Source organism: Erithacus rubecula (genome assembly GCF_903797595.1).
Source record: "Erithacus rubecula genome assembly, chromosome: 4".
NCBI classification, from domain to species: Eukaryota; Metazoa; Chordata; class Aves; order Passeriformes; family Muscicapidae; genus Erithacus; species Erithacus rubecula.
This window is the reverse complement of record NC_136686.1, coordinates 4,426,803-4,447,107: the sequence shown is the minus strand read 5'-3', so window position 1 is coordinate 4,447,107 and position 20,305 is coordinate 4,426,803. Positions and strand designations below refer to the sequence as shown.

The window sequence follows — 20,305 nt, the reverse complement described above, 5'->3', positions numbered from 1 at the left end:
GGGCTGGGATGAGGGTTTGGTTTCAGCAAGTCAGGGCTCAGATCTGCACAACAGCTGAGTGAAAAGCAGCTGCTAGAGCAAGACCTGTGAGGAGGAAGAAGGGAGGAAGAGGAGGATGCTCAGCAGAACCACACCAGGGAGAAGAGAATAAAACACACGGAAGAACTCGCCCAGATCAAGTCGATGTATGTTTATTCACGTGAGGTCAGTTCAGCCATGACCAGATTGAAAACCTTTCTCCTTCAGAGCACCCTGGAGAAATGCAGAGCACTGAAAACCCAGGACAAGCACGAGGGCAGCAACCCCAAGGCCTCAGGCACGCCTCACTCACCAGGGATGGCCCCAAAGCGCCCGGCTCGCTCGGCTCCATCACTTCTGACACTTCTCAAGAGGGGACACAACAGTTTACAGGAAGCCATTTGTTACAGGGGCCAGCCTCTCCTCCCTCCCCAACCCCAGACACGTCCCTTTCCCACCCCACCTTTCATCAGAAGCTTATCTGCTGCCTGGAGAGGCGGCCAAAAAGTTGATCCAGGTTGGAATTTGAAACCAGAGATTCTCAGACGCTGTGGCCGGGGCAACCTTCAATTTCAGAACTAAATTTCAGGGAGTTTTCATTCTATTTGTACAGGGGCTAATGAGTAGCTTGGGATGTTAACACTAACCCCAGGGCATAATTCTGAGAACAGGATGATAGATTCTCTGTCTCCTGCTCTAATTATACAGGCAAAAATTGCAATGGGAATGAGAAGAGTCAAGAACAGGGCTCAGATCCCATATCAGCTTAATGGCATCATTTTCCCAAGCACTGAAATATTTTGAGGGTTAACAAAAAGATGCAACAATCACCTCCACCCAGAGAAAAAGACTTAAAAAAAGTATAAAATGGAGCAACTGGGTTCCACCTTAAGCAAAGCTGAGCATGGAGACAGAACTACAGAAGCAGCAATCACCAAGCAACCGTTCAAAACTGTAAAACCGTAAGGCACTAATGATGTTCCGCTCATTACAATCAACACATGACTAAAAAAAACTGACATTCATCAATTAAAAAATAAAATAAAATCAATGCACATTTTGAAAAGGCAACTGGTCCCATTTAAAAAGTTTCAAATTCTCAGCTCCAACATTTTTGCTGCTCTCCACCTCCATCCAGGCACTGCTGACTATTAGAGTGTTTGCTTACAAGTTCTGCATGTTAACACAGACCTGCTACAATGAAATATCTCAAGGCAAAAACACAAGACAATTTTATGAGAAGTTACTCAGTGATCCCATCATGATCACCAACAAATGTTAGAGGTGTGAGTCAGCCACCCCACTTACCACAAAGCACTCAAACACCACCACACCAAGGGCAGCCACTTGTTCTTAGTGCTTGCAGGTAGACTTGCATCCACCTTTCCCTTTAAGGTACAACTCAAGCTTCCACACCCTGGGGCTTGAGGCCCCCTATGCAGCCATAGCCACATGGGGAGACAGCAGAAGTTGCTCATTAATGCTACTCCATGACTGTGCTTCAGCTCCTGTCTGGAAGCCCCTGTCTGAGAGCAGCCAGGTCCCTTAAATTCCTTTAATTCCATTCTGATCCTTTGCTAGAGATGAGCTATTGCCCAAGGAGTATGAAGTCAGTGACACCAGTTTTGTTCAGAAGGTCACCTCACACCCATTTTGGTCAGTATTGGTCAGGTTCAATAAAAAAAGTAGTGAAAGTGTTTGTGTCCCATTACTGATCCCTGAAGCCATTCAAGGATCCTTTAGACACAAAGGTAACCTATTAAGGCTTATTTCAGAGATTGCAGTAAAGTATTGCACATTAATTGTCTGCTTCAATAGTTAAAAAAAATGAAATCTCATTTCTCAGAGATTAGTAACATCATTAAAAATGTTAAAAACAAATACAGAGGTAACTTGATGTGACTCTACAGGAATATATAACAGTTACTAGATGGGGGATAGCAGAGGTCCATCTGTGCAGAGATTTAGCAACAGCAGTTTTTAAACAACTGGAGAGCATAAATCCCAAATAATTATTTTTGCCCTTTCTAAAAGCTAAGGTGATCTGAAATTTAGGACTATCCATGAACTGCACTGGATGATTTCACCAGCACAAAAGAGCATCAAGATTCACTGCAAGATAACCTCCCAAAAACCGTCAGTTTCAAACAGCTGACTCTGGTCAGCACATCCAGAAATAAATAAGAAAAGGTACAGGAATGAGACAACACAAAACCCTGGCATCACTGCTGGAAGAGTGTGGGAGGCTGGGACAATCCATCAGTCCCATGGATTGTCTGGCTTAGGTGAGCAGCTCTGGACTCAGGTGGTCTCAGGACAGGTAATTGGTGCCTAAGGCGAGTCAATCGAGTCTTGTGGAGTGGTTTGGAATCAGTCCAGACCTGGAGGATGTGACAAACATCCCGAGTTCTGATGAGTGCCAGGGTTTTGCTGAGTGTCCCAGCTGTCAGTTCACACAGCAGTCCTTGCAGAGGGGAGCAGGAGTCACTCTGCCAGCATTCGCAGGCGCCGCTCGTGCAGCAGCATCCTGACCTCCCTCACTATCAGTGGGGAAATGAACAGGATTGTGGAACTCGTCTGTGGAAAGAAGCAAATCCAGGACAATTAGCACAGAGCAAACAGAGCTGCAGCCACCCCCTGCTCCAGTGCAACCAGGGCCATGCCAGGAAGACACAGGTTAAGAGAAGCAGTGACAGAGTGGCACAGCAAAGGACTGAGCTTGCAGGAAAGCTCATGCACTTTCAGCTTTTCATAAAGATGAGCTCTCCAGCTCCTCAGTGACCTTCCACCTTGCCACCTCTGCTGTAACCAAAGTGCCCTTCTCCCTTGTCAGCACAGATGCAAAGACATCTCCTGGCTCTTCCAGCAGGGAAGACCAAGCAAACTGCAGTGTTCACCACTGTGGTGATGCTGAGGACATCAGGGCCTCAACATCTCTCTGCCCCAGCTGCAAAACAGGGCCAAGGCATTTCAGTTTAGTTTCAACACCCTCATCGCTCCTTGCACTCATCCTCAAGACCTAACAAGCAAGCAGCTTAACTTCAGCTCTCTGCAAACATGAGAAACTCCCTCCTTCATCTCTGAGATATGTAGAAGTCCTGCCTTGGAACTCAGGTGGTGTTAGCTTTAGGAAATGCATACAGGTATTTTTGGGAAAATGTTTTTGTGTCTCTGCTACAACCTCAGTTCCTGTTGGGTAAAATGACTTCAAAGGATCCAGAATTAACCCATTTGACTTGGACAATCTGAGGCAAAGCCACACCCTAGGCCACTTTGAGAATGGTATCAAAAGTCACAACTTTCAGGTTCCCATAAAAACATCCTATGGCAAATTGAGCTTTGACAAAGAATTTTTAAAAAAGGAGATTTCTTACCATTAGAATGAAGAAATAGAAAACCCACATCCACCCCAGGTTCTCCTGGATCAAGGACACTAGATACTAAAGAGAAATGAAAAAAATATTATTCAAACTGGGAAGATAAGCATGACTTTCAGGCATGACATTTCATTTTCTAGACTTTGTGGGCTGTTGGCACTCCACACAGAGCTGATCACAAAAATCTTCCAACTGATCTTTTCCTGTCAGAAGAGATGACTCAGGACAGCAGCTTTTTTCTGTATGAAACCCACAGTTCCAGCAAAGCAGAGACACCATCCTGAAGCTTTACAGTAACTCAGAACAGCACAAAGACAGAACTGAACTGCAGTTTCAAAGGGTGACAAATTGACTCTGCTGAATACGAGTTTTTTTGCACAGAACACTGGGACATAAGTGGATGTAAGTACTCTCAGAAGAACTAAAAGCTCTAGAATGGTTTATAAATTACACAGGACACATTTTCAAGAGCTGTGCAACCAGTAACTACTTAACCCTTCATTCTAGGCAAGACACTTGAGACTACATTCTGTTCTGAGCTGGCTCAATTGGGCAGCCCAGGCCACACAAGAAAATGCATCCCTTATTAGCAGATTTCTATGCAGATGCTGCACAAGGGCCTCCCTTCTTCACCACTGGGTGTATCAGAACAGGATCTGAATTTCTAACACGCCCATTGTGCGCTCGCTGCTCTTCACACACCCCCGGAATGACGTGGTGGCTGTCCCTGCTGGAATAAATGCAGTGTTGGAAGGGGAGGCAGGTGGAATCTCTCAGAAGCCAAGACCCACTTTTTAGGATGACGTGAGTTTGGGTGGTATGTGTGTGGGAAGACACAAATGATGCCAGAAGAACACTGAGTGTAACAGTGTACTGATATTTGTCCTCAAAGCACTTATAATTTTCCATGTTCAGAGGAGATAAGCACAAACAGTGACTGAATGGTTGCATTTATCAGGTAATCAATGGCAAGCACAAATCCAAATCCCTTTCTAGAAAAGCAGCTTGCACACCTCACCTGCATCCTGGGTATTTTATCACCACTGGAGTAGAACTGGCTCTGATCTCTCCACTAAATCCTCCCCAAAGCACCACTGTGCTCTTTCACATAGCTAACACTTGTATTTGAGAAGAAAACATCCCCAGTGGGCACACTGTCAGTTTCCTCCTCTGCAACACTCTACTCCTCAGACCTCTGGCAGCATACTGAAGCAAGTGGGGCTGAATTTACAAGGTGCAAAAGACATCCACAGATAAAAAGAGAATGCACAAAAAAGAGCAAATTTAAAATCATTTCATAAACACTGTAACATTCATAATAGATATTCCAACTTTACTCAGTTCTAGAGATACTTTTCTGTAAGAGAAAGTTTTCCTATCACCTCAAAACAAAAAAACTCTAACTTTACAGGATTTTTGCACTCTTGGCAAAGCTTTCTGAAGTTCTCTAAAATTTACTTGAATTACCAAAGTGCCTTAAGATTAACACAATGTAATTAATGTTTTTAATTACATTGTTTCCCCTGGAAACTTTGTTAAAACAGACAGCTTCCCTTGGTTGGTTCATAATTATTTAAAAAAACTCTAACCCTCTCTTTTCCCCCCCCACAAGTTTGGATTGAGGAATGCACTAACATCTGTAAGCACAACACTTGTCTTCCTTCCCCAAGCCTCTCTTTTCCTTTGGCAGCCTCACCTGGCCCACAGCAGCACCAATACTGCCTGTTCCATCCACAATTCCTGTGACTGTTGCCAGAGCCTCACTGCTGCCTCTCACCAGATCCTGACGCCCCAGGTCAGCAGAAATGGCAGAACTGATCATGTTAGAAGGGCCTCCAATGAAGAATCCTGAAAGTGACAAGATAACAGCCTTGGTGCAAAACAAATACTCAGATTCTCAACAAAGCACTTTCAAAACACAGATTTTTCTACCATGAAAGCTCAAGACAAGAATTAAGTTTAGGGACAATGCTCAGAGACTAACTGCAGGTAGAGGAGTACCTGAAACACAGAGTCATGGAACACCCTGAATATCTGGAGCAGTCACACAGAAATAGCCAGCAAGAACATTTTAATTAGTTTGGAGTAGCATACACCCATGCTACAGCCTCATTCTCCAAGGGGTCATGGAGGAGATGGAAGAAAAAAAAAAAAAAAAAAACCCATAACAACAGGACAGAGAGTTCTGAAATAAGAGTGTTTGGGAAGAAAGGGTCCATTCATGCAGGCTTAATTCCATAACACAGCACAGTATGTGTGGTAGCACAAAAAGCTTGTGACCTCTCACTGCACACAGGGTACTTTGGATTCTGACAAACACCCTCAAATTTGAGCTGCAGCTCATGACTGTGCCATGTACTCACTTCTTCAGATACCAGATCAGGTATTTTAGCACAAATTCACCTCCATCATACTGAGCCAGGGCAGATCCCCTCAGCTCCAGGGCATTATTCTATACAGTCTGTATTCTATACCTCCCTCTGTAAGGCAGTTTTCCAAAGGTAACACAAACTGCAAAACCAGCAGATATGGCAGCACACACAAACACTTTACTACCACCTGGCTGGTGTTCCTGATTGTTCTGCAATGGATTTAGATGTCTACCAGCATAACAGTGGATTTTGAGGAGTTACCTGTAATTGCCATGATCACAGCATTGATAGGTTTGCTGTTTGGGGAACCTGCAAGAGAAAGACCAGGTGAGTGTAAACAAAACTTGAATAGTAGAGAATCTTTCATCAGACACAGCTCAAACTCTCTCATCATAAAGTATTCAGCACTTGAATCATCCCTTTCACTCTTTCTCCTTTTTCCAAAACATTTTTTAAAGTAGAGAGATTGGACCTGGAGGTAGCAACCCAGCAACTTCCCAAACAATGCTGTGCAAAACAGCAAAACATGCAAACCCCCATATCCTAATGCCTCCTCACAAAGATGTAGATGTCTGAACATCTACAGGCTCCCCTGGCCTTTCCAGCAGCAAGTGTACATGCAGCTATTTTTCCACTCCAGTCCCTCAGAGCCCTTCAGACAGGTTTCCCTGGTTTCCACTTCCAGGCATCACCTGAATTCCTCACTCCCATCCACTCAGGTTCCACACAAGGCAAGGTGCATTCCCTTCATATATTCTCAGGTCATTATTACTCTTATGTGCAACACACTATGGGCATAATATTTCCTGTTTTGGAAATAAAATAATAAGGTTTCCTGTTTTGGCTGATGGAAGCTGAATTATCACACTGCAGGGGCTTTGGATCACCTGAGGCTTCTGTGTCTGCCTGGACTGCAGCACATTTTGGGTTAAGCACAAGGCACCTGGGGCTCTGACTTTCTGCTACCTAGTCACAAGCTTTAAACCTCATCAGGAATAATTTCATATTTACTTCAAATTCACTTTTTAGAGCAATGAGATAGCACAAGAGCCTACAAAAATTCCATCAAACCCAAACCTTGCTATTCAATGATAATAATTTATTAGCCTTAGAGACTGAGTAAGCCTGCATGCTTCCAAAAGCAACATTTTTCATGTACAGATCCAGCAGAGATTTCTACCCACAGATCTCACAGTGCTCAATAAAAGTCTGTCTGGATCACCACCCCATTTTGGAGGAACACACAGAGAAGTGAAATGGCAGCCCAGTGAGTTAAATCACTCTGTACCACAGGACACTGTGTGAAGACACAGACCTGTCACCTCTAGAAGTGCTTCATAGATGTTTCACAGAAATTACAATATTCCCATCTCCTTACACGCTGTTTTCCTGAGATTTCTTTCAAAAGCAGGACACCAAGAACTGTATCTATCATAAAAGAAATTCTCACATTTCACCATTTTCAGATATGTAAGTAGTGAAGTCTAAGAGCTTCTCCTGCCTCTGTGTATATAAACTCCAGCACAGATGTGGAGTCCACAGATTCTCTTTCCTCATAGTATAGGGAAGCACCCAAGATTTCTTGTTCTGCCAATTAGGGTGCTGACACAATGACAATGCCAAAAACATAATGAGAACAGGCTGTGCTCTGGTTCTCTCTGGGAGGGACTGAATGAACCTCTTATCCCTGCGTGGCACACGTGTACTCACGGCTGTATCCAAAGAGAGAGCCCACAGCAAAGAGCAGGCTCACTGCTAGCACAGGGGCTCTCTTCTGCAGCACATCAGAAATCAAGCCCTGGATAGTCCCACCTGGGAAAAAAAGAAGTATCACTGTCAGGCTCAGGATGCTGATACCTTGAACAAAGCTTGTTTCACTGAGTGCAGTGGTCTCTGGCCTCCTCATCAATACACATTCCCTCTAAAATCCTGAGAGCTAAGCCCCCTGCCCTTACTGCCCTGCACAGAGACAACAGTAAATTCAAGTGTCTCAGATAAAGCAGACAAAACTACTCACACTGCTTTACTGGGAATTTATTACTTCTTTTTATTCTGGCATGACACTAACCAATGCTCCTACTTTTTTTTCTCCTCCCCTACAGGACCATCACAGCTCTATGACCACCACAACCCTGGACTAAGCAAGCTAAGCACTGTGGCTGGTTTTTTTTTTACAGCTCTTTCTCACAGGGAAAACATTATCACACAGGGGCCTCACATTCCCTGCTATCTCACCTACTTAGTGCAGGTGCAGCTGAATGCAACAAATGCCAAAGGCCAACAAAAATCATCTTATGTACCACTGGTACCTCTGCAGGAACTGGTCTGCTGGTAAAAGGCAGAATGCTGAGAAAGCCTAATGCAGAAAAGGCCACAGAGGCAAAACCAGACCCTGAATGGATGTCTATTAAAGGAAAGCTAACTGGACAAGGGCACAAAGCTAGAACCTGAGAACAGGAGAGTGGAAGCCAAAACACATATACAATATATTCTTAACACACATAAAAACCTGGACTTTTCCCATATTCAGTGAACAGCTAGATCCCACTGAACACAAACTCTTTCATTTTCAAATACTATGGAGGCAGCTGCAAGAAGGTGTCACCCCCTGCACACTCACCTATGATTCCTCCCACATCATACCAGATGGAGAGCTGGTCAGCTTCTGCTTCTTTCCATCCAAAGTTATTGCTGAGGTAGAAGGGCAGCCAGAAGAAGAATGAGTAATTCACCAGCTTCAAGCAGGCATAGGCCAAGGAGTACTGGAACAAAGAGAGTGCCAGTGAGCACTTGAGAAATGCAAACAGCATTTCTGCTTATTCCCATAAAGCTCTGGATCCAGCTCAAGCTTTCAGGGGAAAGCATTTCTGAATTTCATGTAAGAAGGCAGCATCATGAAAGTTTAATGCTGAACATCAAAGGGAACCCAGGAATACAAAAATCACTGTCAAGAAGGTTATTTTTTAATCACTGAATGCAATGGGTTAAAACATTTTCAGTGTAATCTTGAGAGGAAATAACACCAGGCTTCAAGAAACAAAGAAAATTTAATTCACCTTCTGAAGAGAAGGGAGTCAGCCATGTGACACCAAGGCTTGAGATTTAGTTATCTGCACATCATGCTGAGAAAAAAAGTTATGTGAAGTGGTTCCTCTGTGCTATTCTGTGCTGCTCATCTGCTTACAGCACCCAAAGAGAAAGCTTCACTCATAATCCCCAGGCAGGTATTCCAGGATATGGGATGAAAGGTTTGACCAAAGCTGAGCACAGGCTTCCCAACCCAACAGCAGAGACAATCTTCTTTTGGGCTGGGCTCAATTAGTCCTTAGCTAGCAGATCTCCTCCTTCAGAAATTTCATGTATGTGTGTGGCAAAGATTGGTTCTCAGGGACTGCTGGCACAGCATGCTGAGGGACAGGTCACCCTACTTCAGGAAAGAGAGCAGCTCAAGGAACCCACTGGAGGAGGCAAACAAGGATGAAGATGTTACAGCACAGCCTTGGAGTCTCTCTGCAAATGTACTTATAGACAATTGACTTTGAATTTCAAAAAGCAGATCTTTTTACATATTGAACTCCACAAAAATAATCTCTTCTGAATTTATAGTATTATAAAAGATGCAGACTTCTTAGCTGTATTATTAATGCTTTTTCACTCTGACAGGACACAAACTGATTTCCACCATCCATGGAAGGCATGGGGATGTTTGGTAGGGCTCTCCTGCCTCTGGGTGTGGAAAGTGCACTGTACAAAGTGATACTTATTACAACACACTAAGAAACTGTCTACCAGATTGTCTGAGTGATTAAACATTGAATTCCTAGAGGCTCAGGGGAAAGCTGTCTGTACTAAAACTCTTCCACTGTATCACTCAGCAGGAGATGAGAGGAGCTACAGAAAAAACATGTCAAATAAATTCTTTGTAGAATCTTGACAAGGCTTTGGAGATTCTCTCAGTATTTGGTCTCTCACCAATCTGACACAGCATCCAGTGTTTGGCTGGGCACTAAGCTGACATCAGATAAAACTCAGAGGTGTTCAGGTTGCTGGATTAGGGTGTGGAACATGTCCCCAAAACCCAAACTTCAAAGCCAGCAACCTCAGTTGCTGCCATCTCCTTTTGCTCAGTGAAAAGAAGTCACACATCACCTGAGGCAGACACCATCACTAACATTTTGTGTGAGGCATTTAGCCTGAGTAGGAAAGAACTCAAGATGGGTTTGCTTTCTTTTGCCATCCCCCAGCTAAGGCCTTAACAACAGGACTGGGGTTGTTCTGCACACTGACAATGCACCCATCCCTTCTAGATTTTCTGTTGCTTTAATCAACAACTGCTTTGCTCATTAAGGGTACCTGACAACACTGTCCATTCAGTAGTTCTGCTCCATGACAAACCCAGGCAGTTCCCACTGTTCTGCTGAGCAGATACTCTGCCCCCTTTCTTGTACTGGTTTTCACATTCAGGGGGCACACAGCCCACTGCTGCAGAAGGTTAACATTGTTTCTTAATAACAGGTTAACTTTACAGCTGAACATCAATTGGGCAATACTGCTGATACAGAAGCACAAGTTTTCAAGGGACAGGACAAGGATATGTGGGAACTGCATCACCAGCCCTTGTTTCCTGTTGCTCATAAAACACCCTGCACACTTTGCCAGATGTTACATCATGCTGATTCAGGCTTTTCAGGCCAGCTTTCTGCTTTAAGATAACTAAAAACCTACAAATCTCAGCATCAGTGACACAGACCTCTGTGTGATTCTCAGGAGTGAGAACCCCACTTCTCAGGGCAGGCATCTATCTTACCAAGGAAGCATCCTACAGCCACCTTTGCTCATGGCCTCCCTTGCAAATTCACAGCATCTCTGCTGCCCTTCACTGGCTCATTAAATGCACTCCCATGAAGCAGGATGGGAAGAGCAACACACACCACACACCCAGACAGCATTATCCATGCACACAAGGATAACAGGCCCAACCCCAACATTTTAACAGCATGAGACATCAGATACCAACCACTACAACATATGGTCAACATATTAACAATGATGTGAACAAATCCTGACAACACAAAAACACAGCTTTATGTTCAACAGAGAGGAATTTGTGTCCTCACCAGTATGACACCAGGAAGGCAACAAGCTTGGAAAAAACCAATGGCCTTGGGTTCATTGTCATTGTCAGCTGCTTGAATGGAGTAATTCCTGTCATCATCTTCTACATCATCACTGCCCATCAGGGGTCTGTTGGCATCTTCTTCCACGCTGGCTTCATCTTCATCTGCTCCAAGCTCAGGGAGGCCTAAGTTTTACAAGGAATAAGCAACAGGAAAAACAGAGCACAGGCTGCTCCCCCTCTCCCCACTCTAAAGCTATGCTCTCTTCTTTTAAGCAATTCTACCTTCTAGCAATTCCCTCCTCTCCCATACCTCCATCCTCCTTTGGCTTAGCAACTCTTCTAGATGTTGTTCTGCAGTGCCGCCAGTTTCTACCCCTTGTCTTCTAGGGCTCTTGCAAGTATTGTGTGATCCTGCCGTCGCCTTTGTCTGTGCTGAGTGTCTGGCCATTAGTTGGAAGACACAACACATTAGTGAATTTCCCCCCTGTCTGAGGGGTTGGGATCTCAGCCCTGGCTCCTGGGGCTCGGACACCTGCTGCCTGTTACTGCCTGGGGACTGCATTGTGCTTCCTGGGATGCAGGGCACTCGTAAGAGCACGCTTTATGGCAGCTTTAGAGCTCCCAACTTTACAGCCTTTGCAGGCACCTGGGAAACCTCCTCCACAGCCCTGACAAAGCCCCAAAGCTCTTTTGTTTTCCTGGTGCACTCTGACTTGCCTGCCACCCTCTCAGAGAGGAAACACGTGCAACCCAAGAGTTATTTATCTGGTTGTGGAAGACCTGGAGACCAAAACTACCTTCCCTTCTCACTGCACACTTAATGCTTGCCATAGTTTTCTCCTACAATAGCCAGTTATCAGTTTACCTGGTGTTTCTTTAACAAGTGCTGAAGAACAACTGATAATTAGGCATATCCTAGTGAGATGTTAGAGCCAGGCTTTATTTTGCTTTACAAAATAGACCCTATTCACGTGATGCATGGTAGCATTTAGTGTGATCTCGGCAAGTAAAGCATTTGCTCCATTACATGCAGTAAGGTGCAGCACCATTTGATAAGAGCCCTGAGGATAAATGCTGTCAGAATGAGTAGTACTACATGGAAAGCTGCAGATCTGCTTTCCATGAAGGGACTGAAATAGCACAGCTCTTCCACTCACCCACTTCCTTGGGCGATGTCAGGAGCCCGAAGAACACAATGACTCCTCCAGCAAACTGTACTGAGGCAGTCACCAAGAAGGCATACTGAGGAGAAATGAATAAAGCATTCTTTAGAAAAGAACTTTCAGTCACATACACCTCCCTGCCTAATCAGAGGTTCTTTACATTCCAACCTCATGAGAGAGCAAACACAGCTACAACCCAGACTGCACCCATGACACTTGGAAACAAGTGATCTCTGCATGTCCTGAACAGACTTGGTCCCATCTAGGCCCATCTGCACTGAGCTGACAGCAGTGAGGAAGGAGCTGAGCCAACACAACCAGAGATCCAGCTCTACTGGAAGGGACTGCTCAAAGAAGAGTCAAGCATCAAATTCAGACAAGGTTGCTCAAAGCTTGGTCAATCAGATTCTTGACATCCTTCAAAGACAGATCCTCCAGGCTATGTCTCTTTGTTCCATTGCTTAACATACATCATAGGAAAATGGTCTCCCAAACATCCAAATGGAACCATCCCTGCTTCATTTCATACCCACTGCATTTCTTTTCTCTCTTACAGTGCAATCCTGGAAAAAGTCTGGCTCTGATTTCTCAGCAACTTTCTCCCAGGCTTTGGAAGGCTGCTCTTGGTACTCTAAGCCTTCTCATGTCCAGAGTGACCAGCTCAGCTCTGCCAGCCTGTCCTCAGAGGCCTCGTGCTATGAGATGTGCTGGGTCACTCCATTCCCTGTGCCCATTTGTCCAGTGGCACACGACAGCCTGGGCTCTTCCCAGCCACAGCAGCTATGCCTCCATGCCCTTCCAGCTCCAGGGATTCCAGTCAGCTCAGAACCTGTGATGGATGACTCTGAAGTGCACTTGAAGCCAAATCAGAAGAAGGTATAATGCAACACCAGAGCTCCTCAATGACAACTGTCCCTTTTACAAAGGAGTCTCAGGCTCATTTCTCCCAGCTTGGAAGAGTCAGGAAAGGAACAGCCTTTCTATTCTGCCTACTTCTTATTCCCACAGAATTCAGGAGGATGAAGTTGGACACTTGAGACTGTTCTCTTTCAAGGACAGGATAAGAAACCAGTGTCTCATAACCCATTCAGACATGCAGGTGTAGCTAGAAGCCAGGCAGCAATACCTACCTCATAACCATATTTGAGAACACAGGAGGCAAGGAATGCCCCAAGGATATTTCCCACAGATGCACAGGCACTCCAGAGTCCAAAGACAAAACCTCTCCTGCAGAAGGGGAAAATGATTTGAAGCAGGCAATGTGAAGACAGATAACATTAAGAACAAGACAAAAACAAAACATTCAAGTGAACTTCAACTAATTAATAAAGTTACACCATTTTCCCTGACCACTTCAAAGGGATTCAATTTCAGAGATTTCATTTAAAACAAAACATCATAACTTGGGAGTTGCCAAATAGATAAGCCAGGAACCCTGAAACATCTGTGTTAAAGGAGAGTGAGCTGTCAACAAGGTTACAGACTACAACTAGAGCTCATGTGCAAACCCCAAAGTGAGAGCAGAGCCTAGGATGACTCAGTTACCATTTGCTCTCTTTATTGCTAAGTAGATGGAAACAGGTTCTTCAGTGGTATGAAAATTGAACTTCAGTCACTGCACACTTTTGAAGTTTGCACCTGTGCTTTTAACACATACAGCTGTGTTCACACCAGGCTGTTCTGTGGCACCAGAAAAAAAGTGAAAGAGAGAGAGGGAATGTAAGTCATATTCCATCCTACCTAATTTTAATTATGATCTAACAGTTGGCCTTTCTGATTTGAGAATTTCAGCTCAATCTGTTACTCAGCAGTTCAAACAAGTGAGTCACTGAAGAAAACTCAACTTACCCAGCTTTTCCAAACCAATTTCCCATGACAGCAACCACACAGGGCCAGCCAGTGGACTGCAGCAAGCCATTCACAACCCAGAGACAGCAGTAGAACCACTTGTTATAGAAATGCAACCACTCTGTGAGTGTGCCAAAGGAGAATACCTAGAGGAGAGCAGGGGGAAAACACAGAATACATCCTGAGGCTACTGCTGAAGGACAGGAAGGAGTGGGGTGCTAAAAAAAGGAACAAGCTTTCAGGGAGCTATGCAGGGGCCAGGGCAGAGGCCAGGCTGGCATTGTTTGAGACACAGCACAGGGCTCACAGCACCCTCTGCTGAGCCAGCACAGCTCTGACTCCAGAGACAAACCTCCTGCCATGGCACTTCCTCTCCAAAACAATTTTTTCTCCCCAAACAAGGCAGTTATAACAGGAGAGGAGAAGGAAGACACAGATAGTTTCAATGGCAACACTAAAGAAACAGTAGCCTCTTGATCTGCACTTGTACTGACATCGAATTTGTGAGGTTCTCTACAAACACAGAAGCCTCACCAAATTTAACACAAATATACAGCCAGGTCTCAGATTACCATGTGCTCTAACCCAAAACCCACACATTGTGGCACAGGGTGCTTGATGCACACTTGTAGTCATGTATCTGCAGAGCCCAATAGGCCACAGTGGGGTTTGTAGCCACTGGTAAATCAAACACACTCCCCACATTTCACTGCTACTTTAATAACCAGAAAACCACGAGATAAAAACTGATTTACACTTCTCTGAAGTGGCTTGTACTTGAACACAAAGCACCTTTTGTTTTAAGCAGACATTCTTTTTTGACACATACCCTCCTAGCAATTACATAAAATAAGCCAATGAGTGCCTGGTATTGTTAGGATGTCCTCCAAAGAACAAAGCAAAGATTGTGTTTGGAAGCAAAAGCCTCGATAACAATATACATGGTCTAAGAGATTAAGTTATGCTACAAAAGTCTCCAAAAGCCCAAATACACCAATCTTGAACAAAAGCTGTCCAAGTCTCTAGACAATGTCTCAAACTTAAGAATTCCCTTCTGACAATGTGCAGAGTTAGACATTTCAGGAAGGGGAGAGTCATCTATGCTCAATGTTTTAGTGCACCAAGTTAGACCTGCAGGCTTTGAGACCACTGAGGTACAGCTACAGCTCATGAGCAGATTCACACAGAAACAGCAAAACCCTACCCAAAAATCCTCAGGCAGACTTTTAAACCCCACTGTTATGTTCCAACTTACCACCAGAGCAGAGGAGCACATGCCAAAAGACAAAACCCAGCGCAAATTCAGGCGGTCCCCAACTATGCCACTGACAAAGAGACCCTGAGAACAAAGCACAGCATTAAACAAAGCCAGAGGGATTGCACCTTACAGCTGTAAGAATTAAAATTACACAGAAAGGCCATACTAATCCAAACACTGCTGTTATACCAACTTACAGTTTGATTCTAACCACTCCTCTGCCATCAAAGAAACCCTGCTTGTAGCTGCTCATTACATTTCTTGTTTAAAATAACTCAGCCAAGAACTTTTGGAGAGACAGAACTAGTCCTCCTCAGTGACAGGGAGTAAAAAATTCTGAAGTGATAGTATTTCCCTTGTGTTTGCTAACAAGCATCTTCACATGGGTGACAGGCATGGGCAGAACTAACAGAAACTGAGAGAGAAGGTTTGCCTCTGAAGTAAGCTTTTTATTGTGGGTGTGATCTTCCCACTAAGAGTCAACCAAAGCTTAGCAGCCTGGGTTAGTTTTACTCACCACAGCATAGGAAAACAAAAATATGGTGTCCAATGTCCCCAGGAAGAGAGTTGCCTCTTCTGCATTTGGAAATAAATGGCTGCTGTTCCAGAGCTACAGAGGGAAAATTATGACAGGTAAACAGGGAGAGGCATAGCTCATTCTACTCTTTTTCAGTGGAAGCCCCAGCTCCAAAGCACCTGGCCCAAGCAAGCTCCCATTTCTCCAACACTTTAGTTATCAAATCAGGAACAATTCTGGCATTGTCCTCTGCCAGAAAATGTCCACTGACACTGCTTCACTTCTAAAATGCAAGCTGGCAAACCAGAAGTGGAAATGCTCCTTTCACCTGAATCAAGACAAATGAGTGGAAAAACAAAGCCTACTTCTAACAAGCATGCAACTGCCAGACAGCTCCTTACTCTGAAACACTGATGAGCATTTTAATGAATAATACAATAAAGGCATATTCTGTCTTATGTGCAGCATCTCTTCTGTACTTCTCTTGCTGTCTTCACTGAATGAATAATTCCCTTACAGTATTTGTGGCAGCAGCCAAAATAAAAAAATGACAGAAAACAAACAGAAAAGAAAGAGCACAAAAGGAAAAAGGGGATGAAATAGACTGGTTGGAAACTATTTACAACAAACTCCAGTCACTAATGTTGGGTTTTGTGTTCACCCAGAGTTTCACTTTGGTTTCAGTATGATCAAAAATAAGGAAAAAGTCTCACTTGTCCCCAGAGAAAGATTACTGACATCAGGTAAAAAAAAAAATAGCAAGCTTTGAGGAAAACCTGAAGAATTAATAACACTAATCAGCAAAATTTTCTTCCCTCCCCACTATGCCTCCATTAGAAAACAAACAAACCCAACCCAAGCCCAACCTGCAGACGTGCCTGACTCAAACATAATCAGTTTCAGCTGTCCAGGAGAACATCCTGTACAGACAACACTAATCATACATCCACTGAGTTGAACAGATGTAACCCAAATTCACACCTAAAGGACCAATTGGACCATTTTTCTTGATCACACACACACATTTCAATATCCAACAAACCTCAAATAATAAAAAAAAGTATCAAAACAGCTTACAAAATACACTAGTTGTTTGAATGTTAAAGAACTAAATATAAACATCTTGCATTTCATTTTAGCATCCCTGAGAGGCTCACTCCTTTACCAGGTCATACTGTAAAAACCTGAATATATTACAAGCCAAATTTTCACTTATCACAAGAAGTCAGCACTTATCATCCTTCTGTTCCTTTTGTCAAACATTCTAATAACCAATGATTTCTAATGCAGGCAGTGCTCCAGCAGCTGACTTGGAACTCCCAGCTCTAATAGATCTCATGGCCTGTGACCAAGCTTTTAATGTGAGATTTCTTCCACTTCTCAAAAGCATCAGGACAAAGCATTACACACACACAAAAAAAAAAAAATCACTTATGGTAGGAAGCAGGAGGTAGCTCTTGCATTTCCATATGTGAGAAACAAGCAGTTTAAAACTTCCTTTCCTGCAAGCAAGCACTGCCAAGACACCCACAGCTTTAAATCAAGCCAGGATTTTACAGACAGGGGGTACTGGATGTTCAGCATGGAAATCAGACCTTTTAGATGCAAAATAAAATGTCATTCCTCACTATCAATGTAGGATAAACAGCTAGCAATGTCTGACAGCTCTCTTCTTTCTTAGTTTGTCTATCCTTTTAAAAAGGTGGCAGCAGCACCACTGCCAGAGAGAAAGCACAGCCAGGATTCCACAGATCTCTCTGTAAGCCCATTAACTCTAACACTTGAGAGGAAGAGTCCCTGTTCCTCCTCCTCCATGCTGCTGGCTACTGCAGACTCTTCTGGGGTTCCCATTTCCATTGGGAACACTGTAGCTTCTTGAGAAATTTCTCTCTGGGCACCACTGGGGAAGATTTCAGCATTGCCTGGTGATTCAGAAAACTACAATGCCAACACCTGAAGTCTGCACTAGCACTCTGAGAAGTGAGGAACACCTAAAGGGGCCTCTTCAGCCCCACAAGCTCAATTCCTTGTCTCTTGTGTCCTTACCTCATATGGCTGGAGCTCAGGGGCTGTGCTGTTCAGGCAGGAGGGTGTCCATTGGCTGGAAATGCTGACTTTGACATTACTGAATGTCTTTCTGGAGGCATGGAGCAGGGAATAACTGCCAGAAAACACATAGACACAGGTTGGTCCAATCTCCTCTGGAGGTCAAGGGGGAAAGGGTGGAAATACAAACCTCTGAGCAGAGCTACACTCAACCTACCTGAAGAAGGTCAGCAGGAACACAACAATGTGATGGTGGGTGCAGTGGGACACAAGGCCTCTGCTGGGAGGCTGCCTCCTTAAGCTTCCAGGCACAGCCATATTCCTGGCAGCCCCACTCCTGCTCCTGCCCTGGCCACGAGGGCTGGCTGATGATTAAGTCATTTTTCTTCTCCCTTAAACAGAAGAAGGTGGGAAGGGAGGAGAAGAGAAAAGCAATTTAAAACATGAGTATGAAGTACAGCTCTGCTCCCCAGAGCTCAAATCCAGACAGAACAACTTTATCCCATGCCTTTGCAACTTGCTTCACAGCACTGTCCATCTCATCACTTGTACATTCCTCACTAACTTCTACAGCTGAAGGTGTCTTGTTGTTCCCACTCTCCCAGTACCCTCATGGCACTTGTTTTTGTTTCTCTCCTAGAACATGCCTCTTCAGTGCCCAGGACCAAAGGAGCATCCCCTGGACCTACCAGTTTCCAGCACTGTCCCATTAAAGACCATTGTGCACCATTTACACACATGGAGCACTACAGAGTGTCCACAAACAAGACACTGGACACAGACAGGTGATGAAGCCACAAGAGCAGCATTTGGCTGTGGGTGGAGAAGGGCTTGGGATCCCACTGCCTCTTTAAGGTGCTGTTGTAGGAATATACCCAAGATGGAAAAAGGGAAGTAACTGTGAGGACAGTGCTGAAATCCCTGGCTGTTTATTCTCAAGCCTGACATCACAGCTCCATCTGTCCCTAACTCATTAGAGGCAGCAAAGGGGTGAATCTCACTCCACACATTTCAGAAGACATGCCAACACCACCAACATCTGAATGCTGAGGAGAGGTAAAATAAAGCACCTCCCCTGTTCCCCAAAGATCAGCACTGAAATAAGACAGAACATAATGCCTTTGTGTCCTTTTGTATCCACAGGCACTGTTAATAATTATTTACACATCTGAGAAATGACTTTTCAAGTTCAGCTTCACAACCTCACTTAGAAAAAGTAGAAGCCATTGCCCAGACAGTCTCTCATCCAAATGTCTGTTGCTGAAAACCCTTTATTTCACACAGAGTTTCTATTCCTCCTTTTAAAGGTTTCACCAAGACACCTTTCACTGCAGGCAGTCTCCCTTCCCTGTTCTCTCAGGGATGATACAAGAGCAATATCCCACGTGGAGAAGGAAGCCAAGGCACTCCAGTTTCCCAGCTCCATGGTCCTCAGAGGCTTGTGAGCCACTGCAGCAGCTCCCCTGGCTCTGTCCCCACCCACCGGGCAGATAACAGAGGAAAGCAAAACACTCTGAGTTGTGCAACGCTGTGGGAAAAAGCTCCTTCCTTGGGTAACCAGTTTGCAGCCTAAAGCACAAGATTTACTACTTGCTTCACGTCAACACATGCAAATATAGATCTTATTTGTCCAAGATACTGAGTCCTTTGAAAGCTAAGGCCTGGTTTGACCTTAAAGTCACCTATTTTTTTTTTTAAACAGCATTTAGTATTGAAACTATCTGTTCTTCAGAGCTTCCCAATCTCAGCTACCTCTCTGGCACAGGACACTTTCACAATGAGATAACCACAAAAGATTTTGTTTTCCCCTCTTTCCTCATCATGTCCTTTTTATATTCAAAACTGGCATTCGTCCATGGCTAGAAAAGTCTGCAACCAGTTTCTTGTTTCAAATTATTCTTCTAATTATTGTGAGAACAGCACAGTAACTCTGTGGTGGAGGAGGAGCAAAAGCTCAGCAGCAGGATGACCCACAGAACTCAAGACAGAGAAGCAAATGCCTTTAAGAAAGAAAAATAAGTGCTTTTAGAATTAGACTGCTTTGATCAACTATTCAGCACTATTTACCTTCAGCCAGCCGGTATTTTGAGCAAGCTTTTGACGGGTTTTCACCCTTATTTGTTAAGCTTTCCTCGGCGTTCCTTTCGCTTAAAGTCAAAATAAGACACCTTAAGTTCAAAACAAACACCCTTAATGCTACCCTACTGCCGGCATGATAGGCGCAGCCTTAACATTCTAAAGCGAAAAATACAAACTAGGATAATTTTTTTTCCTTCCAAATAATAAGAATAAAAAGAAGAAAAAGAAGAAGAAGATTTAATTAAAATCCAAACCGACAAACGCCCATTTTCCCAATATGAAAATGGCAATTTTCCCAATAAGAACAGCGGCACAAGCCCAAGCGCACGCAGGGCCCTGCGCAGCCAGCCCCAGCAGACCGTGTGTCACCGCGGATGCCCAGCAGGATGCTGTCCGGGAAGAAGGACAAGGGAATGCTCCGAGAACGACCCGGGCTGCCGGCCCCGGCCCCGCACCTCATCCGCACCTCAGCCGCCGCCTCAGCCCCGTCCCGGTACCGTGAGCGCCC

At 44.4% G+C, this 20,305-nt stretch overlaps 1 protein-coding gene across 3 annotated transcripts; it reads right to left on the bottom strand.

The window, feature by feature from the left end:
* Window positions 1-175: 175 nt before the first annotated feature.
* Window positions 176-20,300, bottom strand: SLC37A3 (solute carrier family 37 member 3). 3 transcript variants are annotated; one of them, XM_079304795.1, is made up of 15 exons: window positions 20,157-20,300; window positions 17,936-18,110; window positions 17,719-17,833; window positions 15,673-15,765; window positions 15,153-15,236; window positions 13,898-14,043; window positions 13,180-13,276; window positions 12,044-12,128; window positions 10,885-11,069; window positions 8,388-8,529; window positions 7,478-7,579; window positions 6,029-6,076; window positions 5,092-5,243; window positions 3,393-3,458; window positions 176-2,595 (listed from the first exon to the last, which is right to left on the bottom strand). In XM_079304795.1, exons 2-15 carry the CDS (start codon window positions 18,034-18,036, stop codon window positions 2,503-2,505), a joined length of 1,509 nt encoding a protein of 502 aa, XP_079160921.1. In that variant the 5' UTR covers window positions 18,037-18,110; window positions 20,157-20,300; the 3' UTR covers window positions 176-2,502. The 3 variants fall into 3 exon arrangements, with proteins under 3 accessions (XP_079160921.1, XP_079160922.1, XP_079160923.1); XM_079304796.1 differs by having other exon boundaries at window positions 20,264-20,291; XM_079304797.1 differs by having other exon boundaries at window positions 17,936-18,106; window positions 20,253-20,275.
* Window positions 20,301-20,305: the final 5 nt, after the last annotated feature.